The 15563-nt window shown below is 45.3% G+C and overlaps 1 protein-coding gene across 1 annotated transcript in view; it reads left to right on the top strand.

The window, feature by feature from the left end:
- KIF13A (kinesin family member 13A) overlaps positions 1-15563 on the top strand; it is a 237513-nt gene that overhangs the window by 149986 nt on the left and 71964 nt on the right. The window contains exons 20-21 of the mRNA XM_088475838.1: positions 3077-3250; positions 14887-15038. Of these exons, the coding sequence (XP_088331964.1) occupies positions 3077-3250; positions 14887-15038 (326 nt within the window). The remainder of the gene's footprint in view (positions 1-3076; positions 3251-14886; positions 15039-15563) is intronic.

The following is a 15563-nucleotide window of genomic DNA, read 5'->3' as shown; positions in this document are numbered from 1 at the left end:
ATGTGTGTGCATTTATTATTATATGTAAAATAACTATATTACTATGCTTAATGACCTTTCTGAAAAGCAGCTGTACAGGAGAAATTAACTTGCAACTGCAAAATGACCAAATGTAATTGATTGCTACAGTACGTGCAAAACCACATTGCCGTTTCATCTATGTTGGGTTACTAGATACACTAGGATATAGAGGCTGCACTGGATCTTTGGTACTTTATATTTCTTCCAAAGTTGACGCTCCTCCCCTCTATAGCCCCGTTAGACTGATAGGACCTTCTTCTTGTCCTTGGTGAGCAACACATCCTTCCTCAAGACTATCGTCCATAAACCTTTAGATTCCTCTGGGTATATTTACTAAAGGTCGATTTTTTTTGTTGATTTTAATCGACTGATATCGGCTCAAAATCAATTTTATAAATCACTGGCCAAATCATTCAATTTTAAAATCGATTTCAAAATGGAACGCGATGAGGGTCGATTTGCAAGAGTTTCAAAATGGTCAATTTGGAATGTGCACTTCAAAATCACCTACAAGGTCACCTACTGAATCGACAAACCCTTCCTTATGTACCCGTATTGGGCAAAACATACCACATGCACCGTAAGCCACAGAAACTCGTTATAAAACGGCTGGCACACACCCAAGCAAATTGAAAGGGTGTTTTGTGGAGAGAAAGGAGGGAGGAGTGTTTAGCAGGAGAGTGGTGATTTCATGTAGGCGCTTAAAAAGTGATTTCTGAGACTTTTGTCCTGTCACTTTCTGTATTGTTATTGTCATTTTGAAGTTCATCTTTTTTTTTTGTCTGGTCTAATTTTTTTTTATTTAGTCTTTGTCAGTGTTTCTGTGTTTGTGCCTGGGGAGTGTGTGTGTGTTTAATTTTTGTGTTTGTTTAGAAGTGTAGTTTGTGCATTTATTTTTCTATTTGTTATGGAGGCTGTCAGGAGTAGGGCAAGAGGATGGGGAGGTGGAGGAGAGGGATCCAGTTGGTGAGGATAGTTTGACGGAGGAGGCAGAAGGCCAGGACTCTGATCCGGGGGAGGATCCGCAACCTGCCAAAACTAAATCAATGTCAGGTTTAACTTTTGAGGAAAATTCTGCATTGGTAAACTCATTGTTGTCTAACTTTGAGGAGTTATTTGGTCGCTGGGCCCAACACACATCTGCAAGAGGAAAGCAGGACATGTGGCAGGCAGCGGTTGATTAAGTGAATCCTATTGGGCATTTAAAACGTGACAAGTGCCAGTGTGTGAAGTGTTTTTCAGACCTCCAACTCTGTGTGAAATCCAAGATGGCCCTGGAAAGGCGCTCTATACGCTGCACTGGAGGAGGGTCACCTGTGGAGGTGGATTATAATGAGTATGAGGAACGGGTCAAGGGAATTGTGCAGCAGGAATTGGTGTCAGGAGTTAACGTGCATGCCACAGTGCAGCACATCCTGAGGTCTCCTTTTATAGGCATCATACTTAAGTTCCTACCAATAGAATGGTCTTTAGAAAAAAAAAATCACCATTTTTTTAATAGTCTTATTTATTTGTGGATTCTTCTGTTGATTTTGTAGTCAATTTTAAGTCGATTTTCAATCTGACGGTTAGTAAATGAGAGAATTCTGTAGCGTTCTATGTGAAAGTATCGATGTTTAGTCGATGGTCGTTTACAGTTGATTTTATAGTCAATTTTGCCTTTAGTAAATCCCCGATTTGCCAATCACACAGAAAATCACCTATAAGTACACCAAAAAGCCAAAATCGACCTTTAGTAAATATACCCCCTCCGCATCCCCAGACAAGTTGGCTTGAGCACAATTCCTGGCAATGTCTGGTTTCATCTTCCTTGGAAAGAATCACAAAATCTATCTTCACTTTAATATTGCAGAAGCATCAGATTCCAGTGGTTCTTCAGTCTTGGGGGCACCATGCTCTGATTTTTCCTCTCAGGAGGGTGAGGTGGCTGATGTCTAAGACCCTGAGATTACCATGTGCCTTAAACACCATTCCAACAGGAAGCAGAGAGTAGAATAGTTAGTGTTATCTGGAAGATTACCTTTTTATTGACTATCTATACTACTAGGGGAGAGTTTCGAAATCTGGTTTCTCTGTGTAGGTCTCTATTTCTCATCTCTCATGATGAGTTATTCTTTAGACTAAACCTTCCTTCCAGTCAAAAGTGGACTTCAGGTTCCACATTTATCAAGCTAATGTTATTCTGGCCTTAGACTGGGGTAAGTCTCTAGAAATAAAGTCTCTCTTTACAAACTAGGCGTTGTCAGGGCTTTGAGGACCAACTTCAATAGGACAGGTGAAGTTTAGAGAATGGATGATCAAGAGAGGTTGGTGGGCATCAAAACAGACTGTTGCTAGGTGGATTACTTTGTTTATTTGTTAGGCTTGCATTTGAGTATGTAAGCCTTTCCCAAAATTATTGTGGAACATTCTTTCAGATTGGTGAATGCCTTGTGAGTGATGTGACATGGCACTGGACCTCGACTGAGCAGGTCTGCCATCAGTACGCAAATTCACTATTTTATAGATTTAAAATGTTTTCATCTAAACATGCTAGGTTTGGACAAAATGTTCTGGGCACCACAACTTCTGAACATTGTCTTTCTTGTTGGGGGGGCGGATGGGAGGTGGCACAGAACGCCTTTACACTCTTCTCATTTATTTTTTCCTGTTTTTCATGCTAAGGTTAGCATTTCCTCTTGTTGTTGGAGAACCAGGTTCCCCCTGGTTTGTCTTGAGGTTTTGTTAAAAAACTCCTGAAGGTTCTGGCAGACTACAGGGGTATAGTTGGGGAGGAGTGAAAACTTTTAGAGACATATTTAAAGAGCCCAAGCTCTAAATGTATTGTTTACAGTGTCCCTAAATGCACTCAGAAACAAAGATTTGACTTAAGTATAAATATCCTATTGGTTATAGATAGATAGAGATTTTCAACAATGTACTTGTTTATAAAAAAAAATGGAGTAACATTTTTGCCAATTACTTTATTCATTTTAAAATAAGCTTCGTTAAAGTGGTTAATTAATAGTAGATGTTTAAACATGACTTAATCCAATATGCCTCACTTTAATTCCAGGTCAAAATTAAAGAAGCTACAGGCCTTCCATTAAACCTATCAAACTTTGTGTTCTGCCAATATACCTTCTGGGACCAACCTGAACCTACGGTAGCTCCACCCATGGTCAATCCTGACATGCCTTCTCCTCGCAGTAAAGATGCTCAGTTTACGGTTACATTTGCACATTCTAAGGTTATTATTATGTTTTATCATCAATAATATTTATTTACATTTTTCAAGGGGGGGGTACAGAATAAAGAAAACTGGACAGGGAGGGGAAAAAGGAAATTTTGGGGAATACATAACAAAAATCGAACAACATACAATACAGTGCAAAATATTATAAAAACAATACTACTAATAGATCAAAAACACAATCAGGAAGGGTAAGTCAATCAGAAGAACTGGGACCATTTAAACTAAATGGCATGGTTGGGCAGGAGTTTTAACCCAGGTCATAATCCTAAAATAAACTGATACCAGAAAGAAATACTACCCCTCCCTCCTACCAGGGTAAGATGGGACAAAAGGTCATTACGGGGTGGTCGAATAGGCCAAAAGGAGTGCACCATGCTTCTAAACCGATGTTGAATCTGGAGGTAGTATAGTACAGGTTGAGTCTCCCATATCCAAAATGCTCGGGACCAGGGGTATTTTGGATAACGGAATATTCCGTATTTTGGAATATTTGCATATCATAATGATATAACTTGGGAATGGGACCCCAATATACACACAGAATGCATTTATGCGTTATATACACCTTATACACACAGCCTGCAGGTAACTTTATACAATATTTTCAATAATTTTGTGGCTCAAGCAAAGTTTGTGTACATACATGAAATTTATTTATGTTTCATATACACCATATACACACAGCCTGAAGGTAATTCTATACAATATTTTTAATAATTTGTGCCTTAGACAAAGTTTGTGTACATTGAACCATAAAAAATCAAAGATTTCATTATCTCAGTCATGTAAAAATTATTCCGTATTTCGGAATATTCCATATTTCGGAATATTTGGATATGGGAGACTCAACCTGTAATTCCGCAGAGGGGAGGGAGCAGCGGCTTCTTAAATCAAAAAAATTACAACAAAGTATTGCCATCCAGGACATCCCCTAAAGTTTTAATACCCCAGGAAAACCAAATAGAGATAGTAAAATTCAAAATCAACTTAGCTACAGCCTTAAGGGAAAGAACTGAGGAGGGAAAGGAAAACTCTGTAACTGAGGAAGTCAGTTTATCCAAAACATGTATCGTGGCTTTAATAGATGGGAGAGACACAATGGCAGGGGGATGTAAATGTTTGGGTGTCCACAATAAATCCATTAAAGGAAAGCCAGGATAACAAGATTGTTCAAGAAACACCCAACAATTAACAGTAGGTGGGCCAAACCAATCTTAAAGCTGAGCTAGAAGAGATGCCTCCTGATATTTAAACAGGTCTGGTAGTGCCAAACCACCCCGAGACTTTGGAAGGATCATACGATACTGAACACATTTTGGTGGGCGATTCCTCCAAAGGTACAGAGATATTATAGAGTGGCATTTATCCAAATACTTAGTAGGGAACATAAAAGGGATTGTGCGGAAAAGGTACATAAGTTTGGGAACTGGTAATTTTGAAAGCGCTAAACGGCCTAGCCAAGAAATTTCATAATATAACCACAAATTAGTATATCCCATCAACGGTCTATCAATGGTGGAAGGTTAACATAAAATACAGGGGAAGAGGCAGGAGGAATATGGATACCCAGGTATTGAATAGAGGAAGTTCGCCTAGTATATGAAAACTGGGAACAAAGAGATAAAACAACAGAGCCTGCTAGACTGATGGGCAAAGCATCAGTCTTGGTTGTATTAAGGGCCTGATTCAGCATAGATCGCAACTGCAACAGCGCACGCAGATCGATCAATGGTGCGTACTGCGCATGCGTACGCAGCGCAGTGCACGTGCGGGAGTTAGCATTGGGATAGCTTTGCGATCACTCTAGCAGAATGAAAGCCGTCGCAGTGTGAGTGACAGGCTGTGTGCGTTTGGGGTGGTGATGGGGAAGTGGTCGGAGAAACGCAGCCGTGTCTGTCCGTTTGAACGCCGTTGCATAGGCGTGCATACTGTATATTAACCAATGAGAACAACAAACGCAGCTTGAGTACTCACTGCTTGCAACAAGACTTGCAGTTTCTGCTGCAGGTCAGACCTGCTGTAAATGTGTTTGAGGAGTCGATGTTACTCAATGTTCCCGATGTATACGCAGGACTGCAAGGTATTGCGGATGTGAAGTAATGGTAGAGGGCGTCTCTTTGCTGGCGGTGCGTCAGCTTTGCGATTGCATTCATTAGCATATTTTTGCAGCAGACCTTCATGCTTAATCGCAGCTACGATCACACTAGCGATCCATAGTGAATCAGACAATTAGGGGTACATTTTCTAAAGTGAGAGTTTTTAGAAGTGAGTTTTAGAAGAGATGTTGCCCATAGCAACCAATCAGATTCTACTTAACATTTAACTAGCACCTTCTAGAAGATAATAGCTAGAATCTAATTGGTTGCTATGGGAAACATCTCTAAAACTCACTTCTAAAAACTCTCACTTTAGTAAATTTACGCCTAAGTCTATAATAGGAGGCAGCAATATATCCATCTAAAACATCATGCAAATGGGGCAACAATACTAAAGGGTCAGTTACAAAAAGCAGGACATCATCCGCAAAAATAAGGTTATTATTATTATGTACTTAATGCTGTTAGATTTAGATTTAAATTGCCATGATCCAGTTTTCTTTTACTCTGCAAATAATTATTAGCAGATATGTGTAAGCTAAAAAGTTTTCAGGACCAATAAAGCGTAAAAACAAATCTAACATTATAGATATAGGGCCTGATTCAGAGATTTACACTAATGCAATCACAACTGCGATTTTGCAATAGCGAATATATACTAATGTCTCCAAAGCTTACCCAAACATAGGGACGCCCGCTGCTGCCTTCTCATATCGTCTGACGGTAAGCAACAGTGTAAACATCGGGAACATCGACGCAGATCGGGCAGCCATGCAGCTTCTAAGTCAAGTCTGACCTGTCTTAAACACTGCGTCTCTCCTGACACGCTGAGAGCTCTCATGCTGCGCAGGAGATTGCAATGGCTAATTTATGCACGCCTGCATTTCCTTAGCCACCCCCTGTTACCTCCCCAAACACTGATTACTTGTCACTCACTTTGTGAATGAATTCTCTGTGCAACGTAATCACAAACCAATCGCATGCATGAAAGCTATACTGCGCATGCACAATTGTTAAAAATAGCTTTTCTACTTCAGGGTCCATAGGGTATCCACAGGATACCTTGGGGTATAGGTGATGACATCAGTCTTCAGGCACCACAGAGTTAAAGTTTTCAGCCTCCCAGGATACATCTGGGTCCCTCTCCTATACCCCGCCCCCGGGCCAAGGCATCTCAGTTTCATCGGTGCCTGGCCGGAGCCGGAGGCACATCTGGGAGTACAGCATGGACAGTCAGTACTGACGTCCATGCCGTCTCCCCTACACCCCGCCGGTACCAGAACGCCGGTACTGATCCGGGGATGCTGGTAGACATCTGGGATCACGGCTAGCGGTGCCCCCAGATGTCTTGGACCATGGCCAGATCCCAGGGGATAGCAGGTAAGCAGCGGGGTCCCGCGGTGGGTCCCCGCTGGTCACATGGTCCTGAGTCCCCAGGCAGGGGGCTCTCTGGGGACTGGCTGCAGCGTGGAGCCAGGCGACCAACCTGCGCTTCCACTACCCCCTGGGACAGCGGGCCGCTGCTGAGCGGCATGCGCTGCGGTGTCCCAGGGGTTAAATGCATGCCAGGGGAGCGCGCTTTCCATGTCTCACAGCCGGCGCCTCCCCTGCTGCACACAGCCTCTCTGCTCTGTCTGATTGGCCATAGTGTGTCAGCGCTCCTCCCCCAGGCCGGCCTCCTTCATCCTCTGCTCCTCGGTGGCCATCTTTGAAGCATGGTGAACGCTGCTGGAAGCCTGTGAGCGGTGGCATTGCGGTCTGGGTCCCCCAGCATACCTCTCCTCTGTTTGTCACAGGTCAGTGTATCATACCTCCCAACTGTCCCGCTTCCAGCGGGACAGTCCCGTTTTTCTGGGACTGTCCCGCCCACGGGCCGCAGTGTCCCGCGGTGGGGGGGAAGTTGGGGAGAGCACACCCGCTGCTCTGCCTAGCAGAGCAGCGGGTGTGCAGAAGGTGAAAAGATGCCGTGCGCATCGCACGGCATCTGTTCACTAGCGTAGGGAGAGCCTGGGGGGCTGCCCAGCATCTCGGAGAGTGCTGGGCACGCCCCCTATAGTGACGAAAACGGGGGGAAGCCGTGAGGCTCCGCCCAGTTTTCAGTTGGCTCCACCCCTTTTTAGAAGCCACACCCCTTTTTCGGACGCGCGCGCGCCCTGTCCCTCCTTCAGCTGTTGAAAAGTTGGGAGGTATGGTGTATGCAGCGCTGAGTCCTACCAGCCTGAGGGTCTGAGTAGTTGAGAATCAGCGCTAATAGTGCAGGGATTTGTTTCTTCTGCATTGTATGTGACTAATCTGCTAGCCTGCTGTCTGTACTTTCACTTTCTACTGTCAGCAGTATTACTATCCCTGATCTTGCTTTGCTCAAAGCCCTTGCGGTGCGCGGTGTGCAGGGTGTTATTCACACTATACCAATACGTATAGGTGTGAGTGTCACATACTTACCATCATGTCTGAGACTGACTTTCCTCTCCAGCTCATGTGTACTAAATGTAAGGTACCAATAGCGGAGGGGGAGGGTAACGCGGAGGGGTTATGTCCCCAGTGCCTGGCACTGTCACGGCCGATTATGGTCACGGTCCCGGTACAGGAACCTCCCTGGGCTTGTTTCGCTAAGGCGCTTACAACCCTTGTGGGCCAGCTAGCTCCGCCACCTGCGTTTACCCAGACAGGTTTGTCCCAGCGGTCAGTGGTGTCGTCACCCATGCGGGAGTTCCCGAGACAATTGATGGTACCCCACAGTCTCCCTGTCCCTTACCACGTTTCTCCGGAGCCTGCGTGGGTTAATACTCTAGCTACATCGGTTCAGCATTTGTCCGATGTTTTACAGGGGAAGTCTGTGTTGCGGCCTCATAAACGGCCGGTGGCATCTTTATCTGCTCCTTATGGGGATGACGATGAGACGTCAGATGATGGGGAGATTCTGGATCTATCTGACCAAGAACCTCTACGTACCAAAGAGCCGGACGCTAAGTCCAAGGTGTATATCCCTGGTCTTATTCGAGCGGTCCGCTCGGCTTTAGTTATTGAGGATATTGATCCTTCGGTGGCCACATTCATATATGCCTTTTTAAGGATACTAAGAGTGAGGCTACGGTGTTCCCTCTTTCTGATCAATTAGTGGATCATTTAGAGGAGGCGTGGAAAAGTACAGGTAAACGGTTTCAGCCCCAGAGGCGTTTAGCCGTGGCTTATCCGTTTGCGGTCTATTATTTTTCTAAGTGGGAATCCCCTACGCAAGTGGATTCACATGTCATACGCCTAGTCAAAAGTGCCATGTTGCCTATGCCTTCGATGTCATCCTTGAAGGATGTCACTGACCGCAAGGTGGAGATCTGCCTCAAATCCGTTTATTCCCTTGCAGGGAAGCATCCAGACCGGCTCTGGCCGTGCGTTGGGTAGCCAGAGCTATGGAGCGCTGGGCGTATAATTTGGAGGCGTCTTTGGACTCTGACTGTTCGGCTGAACAGACCGAGTTGGTGGGCAATCTCCGAGACTCGGCCACTTACATTAATGAAGCGGCCTTAGATATTTGTATGCTCACCTCTAGGATCTCCTCTGCAGCCGTGGCTGCTCGTCGCACCTTATGGTTGCGTTCTTGGAAAGCGGACGCGGATTCCAAAAAGGGATTAGAAGGTCTGGACAGGTACTATTTGGTCCAGATCTGGACAAAATAATAGCTACGTTGGCAGCAGCAAAATCTGCATGTCTTCCGTCTGCTATGATTCCTTCTAGTGCTGGTGGGTCGTCCTTTCGGCCTCACAGGGCCCAAGGTAGGCCTAAAGTACAGTCCTTTCCACGGCAGGCTGGGACCAAGAAATTGTCCAAGCCCAAGAAACAGGTCTGGAGTACCAGACGTCCGGCTCCTAGGTCAGATAACAAACCTGCGGCCTGATGGTCCAGGCCTCCCTTTGGGGGACCCCAAAGTGGGGGGCGCCTGCTTCAGTTCGCCCAGTGCTGGTCGAGGACTACGACAGACACTTGGGTTCAGGAGGTGGTCTCTCACGGGTATGCCCTCTCCTTTCTGCACAGGCCTCCATCCCGATTCTTTACCACAGGCCTTCCGCTAGACCGGAGCAAAGCCTCAGAACTGCAGAAGGTTTTGCACACTATGCTCCAGGCCGGAGTTTCAGTGCATGTTCCAATTTCCCAGAGGGGCCTGGGTTTCTATTCCATTCTATTTTTGGTGCAGAAACCCAATGGGTCTTACCGTTCAATACTCCTAAAGGCCCTCAACAAGTCCTTGAGGGTGCCTCTGTTTCGGATGGAGACCCAGTTGTCCATTATTCTTGCACTGGAACCTGGGGACTACATGGTGTCATTGGACATCCAGGACGCTTACCTACATGACCCTATTCTTTTGCGCCATCAGCAGTTCCTCAGATTGGCAATCTGCAACGAACATTTCCAGTTCCGGGCACTGCCTTTTAGCCTGGTGACTGCTCCACGGGTATTCACCAAGGTCATGGCGGTCATGGCGGCTCTCATGCGGACGCAGGGAGTCCGACTGTTGCCTTATCTGGACGACCTCCTGTTGATAGCGGGGTCTCCAGAGCTTCTTTTACACCATCTGGATCTGACGATTGCGGTACTGCAACGTCATGGCTGGTTGACAAACTGGCAGAGGTCCACTCTCACCCGTCTCAGAGGATCCTGCACCTCGGGGCCTTATTGGACTCCAGGCAGCAGTGGATCTTTGTGACGGAGGAAAAGATCCTTGCTTTGTAGTTGAGGGTGCGCAGTTGTCTGCAGTGTCGTCGAGTGTCGATACACTCGGCAATGAGGTTATTGGGCTCAATGGTGTCGGTATTCGACATGGTGGAGTACGCCCAATTTCTCTCCAGACCTCTGCTGCTATTGATCCGGTCCTGATGGAATGGATTGCCTCAGTGTCTCAAGTCCCAGACGATGGGGCTCACTCCGGACGTTCGCCTGTCTCTAACCTGGTGTTTGCAGACGACCCACCTCAATCTCCCAGCATTATCAGCAGTGTTCATCCCGGGAGTCCTCAACTGGGAAGCGGATTTTCTCAGCAGGCAGGACGTGCATCCGGGAGAGTGGTCGTTACACCAGGACGTCTTTCAGAGTCTGGTGGACAAGTGGGGCCTTCCAGAGATAGACCTCATGGCGTCCCGGCACAACAACAAGTTGCCGGTGTACGGGTCTCGAACAAGTGACGAAAAGGCGTCTCTGGTGTATGCCCTGTCCGTCCAGTAGACGTTCCAGTTTGCCTACCTTTTCCCTCTGTTTTCCCTTCTTCCGCGGGTAATACGGAAATTCAAATCAAGAAGGAGGTACGGTACTGTTGATAGCTCCCGAGTGGCCCAGACGGCACTGGTTCTCCGACCTCCAGAGTCTGTCAGTAGACGTTCCTCTGAGGTTACCATTACGACCGAATCTGCTGTCACAGGGTCCTTGTCTTCACCCGGACCTGACTCGGTGTGGCTGTTGAAACGGTTATGCTAAGGTCCAGAGGGTTTTTCTGGCTCCGTGGTGCAAACCATACTAAGAGCTCGTAAACCTTCCTCGGCAAGAATCTACCATCGTGTGTGGCATACTTTCTTCCGGTAGTGTGGACCTAGAGGGTATTCCCTTAGGGAGTTCCGCCTGTCTAGGTTGTTGGCTTTCCTACAGGCTGGACTGGATCATGGGCTTTGCCTGGCTTCTCTGAAAGTGCAGGTGTCTGCCCTGTCAGTCTGGTTTCATCGTAGGATTGCTGCACTCTCTGATGTGCACACCTTTATGCGAGGTTTTCTTCGCATTCAGCCACCTTTTGTTCCACCGGTGGCGCCTTGGAATTGGGCTGTGGTCCTGAGAGTTCTCCAGGGACCGCCGTTTGAACCACTGGACTCAGTGGACTTTAAATAGCTTACAGCTAAAACCATATTCCTTCTGGCCATTGCCTCGGCCAGAAGGGTTTCGGATTTAGGGGTTCTCTCTTGTAGACCCCCTTTTCTGATTTTTCATAGGAATAGGGCGGTGCTTCGCACTCGTCCGGGATTCCTTCCCAAAGTGGTATCCAGTTTTCACATCAATGAAGAAATTGTTGTGCCGGCTTTCAATTCACCTGGACTTTCAGTGGGTGACGCCACTTGGGATGTTGTGCGGGCATTGAGAATTTATGTTGACCGCACTTCTTCTTTTAGGAAGTCGGACGCCTTGTTTGTCCTCTATGGCTTCCGTAAAAAGGGTTGGCCTGCTTCAAAGTAGACTTTGGCAGGCTGGATTCGTATGGCAATTTCAGAAGCTTATCTTCATGAAGGTCTTCCAGTTCCCTCCTTGGTGAGGGCTCATTCCACTAGGTCTGTGGGTCCTTTGTGGGCAGCTAGACGTGGTGCCTCTGCAGTTCAGTTCTGCAAGGCTGCTACGTAGTCTTCTGTCCATACCTTTGTGAGGTATTACGCTTTTGATACCTTTGCCTCTCAGGATGCTTCCTTCGGGCAGCGGATTCTCCTCTCAGCACAGAAGCGTCCCCACCCTTAAAGGATACTGCTTTGGGACATCCCCAAGGTATCCTGTGGATACCCTATGGACCCTGAAGTAGAAAATATGAGATATGGTAAAAACTTACCCTTGTTATCTCTATTTCTACGAAGTCCATAGGGTTCCACAGGACTCTCGCCCTGTCGCACCTGTACTGCAGATGGGCTTTATTCTGGTCACCGGTTTTTCCGTCTCCCTATGGTGAGAATGTGATTCTTGTGAGTGTCCAGATTTTTTCTTCTCTCTCTTTCTTCTCCTCCTCCGGCCTATGGCTTGTGACGTAACTGAGATGCCTTGGCCCGGGGGCGGGGTATAGGAGAGGGACCCAGATGCATCCTGGGAGGCTGAAAACTTTAACTCTGTGGTGCCTGAAGACTGACATCATCACCTATACCCCAAGGTATCCTGTGGAACCCTATGGACTTCGTAGAAATAGAGATAACAAGGGTAAGTTCTTACCATATCTCATATTATTCTGCGTAAATATTTGCATTGCGTAACTCTCTGAATCAGGCCCATAGGGGAGTGGGTTTGAATCCGATAAAGCATACCTAATAACTGGGGCATCATAAAATAAACCTGTAGCAATAACATATCATTGAGGAAACGACTCGCCACCTGGAAGGATAAGGGGAAGAACATTGACCTGAGATAGTAAATTTATGAGTTGAAGCATGAAAAAACAGGTGGACAAACACTCTAGGAAACTACTGTTGAGGATGGGGCTGCTTGAGTGAGTTTACGTAACCCAACCCAAATTGAGATAAAGTCCGAAAATTTGTCCATCGCCGAGAGATATAAATCGTCAATGGACACATAAAAATCATGCAAAAGAGCCGTTCCCCTATTGTGTTTGGCGTGTTACATCGCCAGTGAGCTGTGATGATGGCCCCAGCAGCATTATTTAAGTGTTTGGACGTGAGAGTGTCAGAAAGAGAGAGAAGCCAGAAAGCAGGGACAACCGGAACAGAAAATCCAAGAATCAAGCTGGACAGCCTGATAACCTCCATCCAGACCGATATAATAATGTCACAATCTCTCCAGATATGGAACAGGGTGCCGCTAGACCTATTACATCGCCAGCAGACTGGTGGAACTGCTGGGGTATATTTGTGCACAGACACCGCGCAGAGGGCCTGATTCAGAGTTGGGAATAGAGAGAGATATCTCTTTCAACTAATCATCTTGGTGAAACCATGCTGCACTGCAGGTGGGACAGATTTAAAATGTGCAGAGAGATTTAGATTTGGGAGGGAAGTGTCCAAACTGACACCTAAAGTGCAGTGTAATAATAAAGCTGTGCAGTATTTGATAGCTACATACAAAAGCAGCCAGTATTTACTCTACATGCAAAAAAACATGTATTTACACCCCTTGCATTGCAGCATGGTTTGCCCAGGTACACAGTTAAGTGCTATTTCTCTCTCTATTCCTAACTCTGAATCAGGCCCAGAGTAAGTAGTTAATAATATGATTCCACCACGGACATGGCTAAGGAGCACCCATTGGTCACCTGGTAAATTTTGGCCCAGGTAAGTTGTCCAACCTCCCATCCTAGGTCCCGTTCCCATTCTGTTGAAAAGCAGGGAGTAGAGTCGTATAAACCTTCTAACAGAATTTTGTATGCACTTGAGACTGAGTCAGGGGGGGCTGGTGTGTACACATAATTTTGTGTGGAAAAAGTAGCCTACCCCAAATCCCAGGCCCGCCTGTGGTATTTACAAAGTGTCACAACTGTGAGCATCTCCACCATTCATAGTTATGGAGGGTGAACTTGCACAGAAATGTTTTTATGGGTTAAAATATAATACCCAATAGCAGGAATTGATAGTAATTCGAAATCTGCTCCATTGTGCATTGTTCTTTAAAATGAAAGCTACTTACAACTAATTTATGATATTGCTGTTGAACGTGTTGACATTATGTCAATGTCGTCATTGTGAACATAGACATGGAGGCCTCTCAACATTATAAATGTCTACTTTCAGTCCATGTCGACATTCCGATTGTCTAATTCATATACCGCACTTGTTACAGGAAACCTTTTTCCGTTTCCTGTAGAAATCACCCAGCACCAAGGACCAATCCCTGCGGTGGAAATCAGCGGTGTGACTTGGCAAGCCTAACTTTAAGCAACAGTTCTCGCTTTCAGAATTGTGCATGTGGCTCAGCACGACAACAAGAAGGCAGTACAACTTCTGATAGGATACAAGTGGGTGGATAAGGGCATAGGGGATATAGGGGTCTATTTACTAAGCAGTGTTAGGAGACAGAGTGAAAAGTGATAAGAAAGTGATAAGGTGCCAGCCAATCAGCTCCCAACTGTCATCTCACAGGCTGTGTTTGAAAAATGACAGTTGGGAGCTGATTGGCTGGCACCTTATCACTTTCTTATCACTTTTCACTCTCTCCTAACACTGCTTAGTAAATAGACCCCATAGCCTCACCCCACATCCACATGCAAAAGGGAAATTTAATACTACAGTCCAAGATAGTTATATGAGCTGCCAGTGGTGAAGATTACCCATTCAGAGGGGCATCCATGCGCTAGCCCCAGGGCCTCTTTCCCTTTTCTGTCCTGTAGTAGAGATTTGGCATCAGCCTATCCTTTTCCCAACCAGATGCACTTTCTACAGAAAATTGCATTTTATATACATATAAATACTAATGTAATAAAACTTTAAATAATATAGATGATCCCAATCTCCCTTGACTCTACTGGGCTAATGTTTTTAAATTTGCTGGGATATGCCTACACATCTTGGCCCGCAATAGTACAATGGTCGCACAGAGCAGTTGCTCAGGAACACATTCTAGACCAGAAAGTGGGTGTGTGTAGTCTTGGGTGCTCAATGGGCAAATGGGCAAATTTAAATGCACTGTACCTCTAAATATCTTTTAATTTTGTAAAGAACCGTTACTGCCTCTCAGTACTAATATGAGAGTACCTACAAATTATTTTTGCATTATCTTTTTTGGTGACTATGAGGACGGCAAAAAACAATGTAAAATTTAGTTGTTTTGCATCAAGTCTCTGGTATATTTTGGTTTTAGGATTATGTGGTGCATATTACCGAAGAGTTTGTGGAGTTTATTTCCGATGGGGCTCTTGCTATTGAAGTTTGGGGTCACAGATGTGCTGGAAATGGAAGATCCTTATGGGAGATTGACTCTCTTCATGCTAAGTCTAGAACTCTGCGAGACAGGTCAGTGTGGCTAAAGCATAACAGCCAATACACTGCTGAGAATGGGATATTGCTCTCCAGCCCATAGAGAGTCATGACCATTTCCATTAACATAAATGCATCTTTGTACATATAATATAAATAATTTATAAGCAAAACCTTCTTTTTTCTTACATGACTACAAAAATAATCAGCATCCTTTTATTTTGTTATGTAATTTTATTCTTTCCCTTTAATATATATGGAGCTGGTTTTGCTGATATTGCTCCACAACATGTGTTCTACACATGAAAGTCACACTGTAAATAGCAGAAATATCATTTAAAGTATGTAAACTACATAGCGGGAAAGGAACCAGCAGGTTGTAAACTATTAAGCTGCATACACACTTAAAGATTTTCTATCCAACCATCCAACTAGTTGATTGGTTGGAATGAAAATCTGGTAATGTATAAAAGCAAATGACAATCAGCAATTTGCTCCCAAACGCCGGAAAATGGACAAAAACTGTTGTTTGAACAAATTGTTTAGATCAAACATTTAACA

The sequence above is a fragment of the Taudactylus pleione genome, unplaced genomic scaffold, assembly GCF_031769625.1.
Source record: "Taudactylus pleione unplaced genomic scaffold, aTauple2 ptg000179l, whole genome shotgun sequence".
Classification (NCBI taxonomy): Eukaryota; Metazoa; Chordata; class Amphibia; order Anura; family Myobatrachidae; genus Taudactylus; species Taudactylus pleione.
Note: the sequence above shows the minus strand (reverse complement) of the source record. Positions and strands in the feature narration are given on the sequence as shown.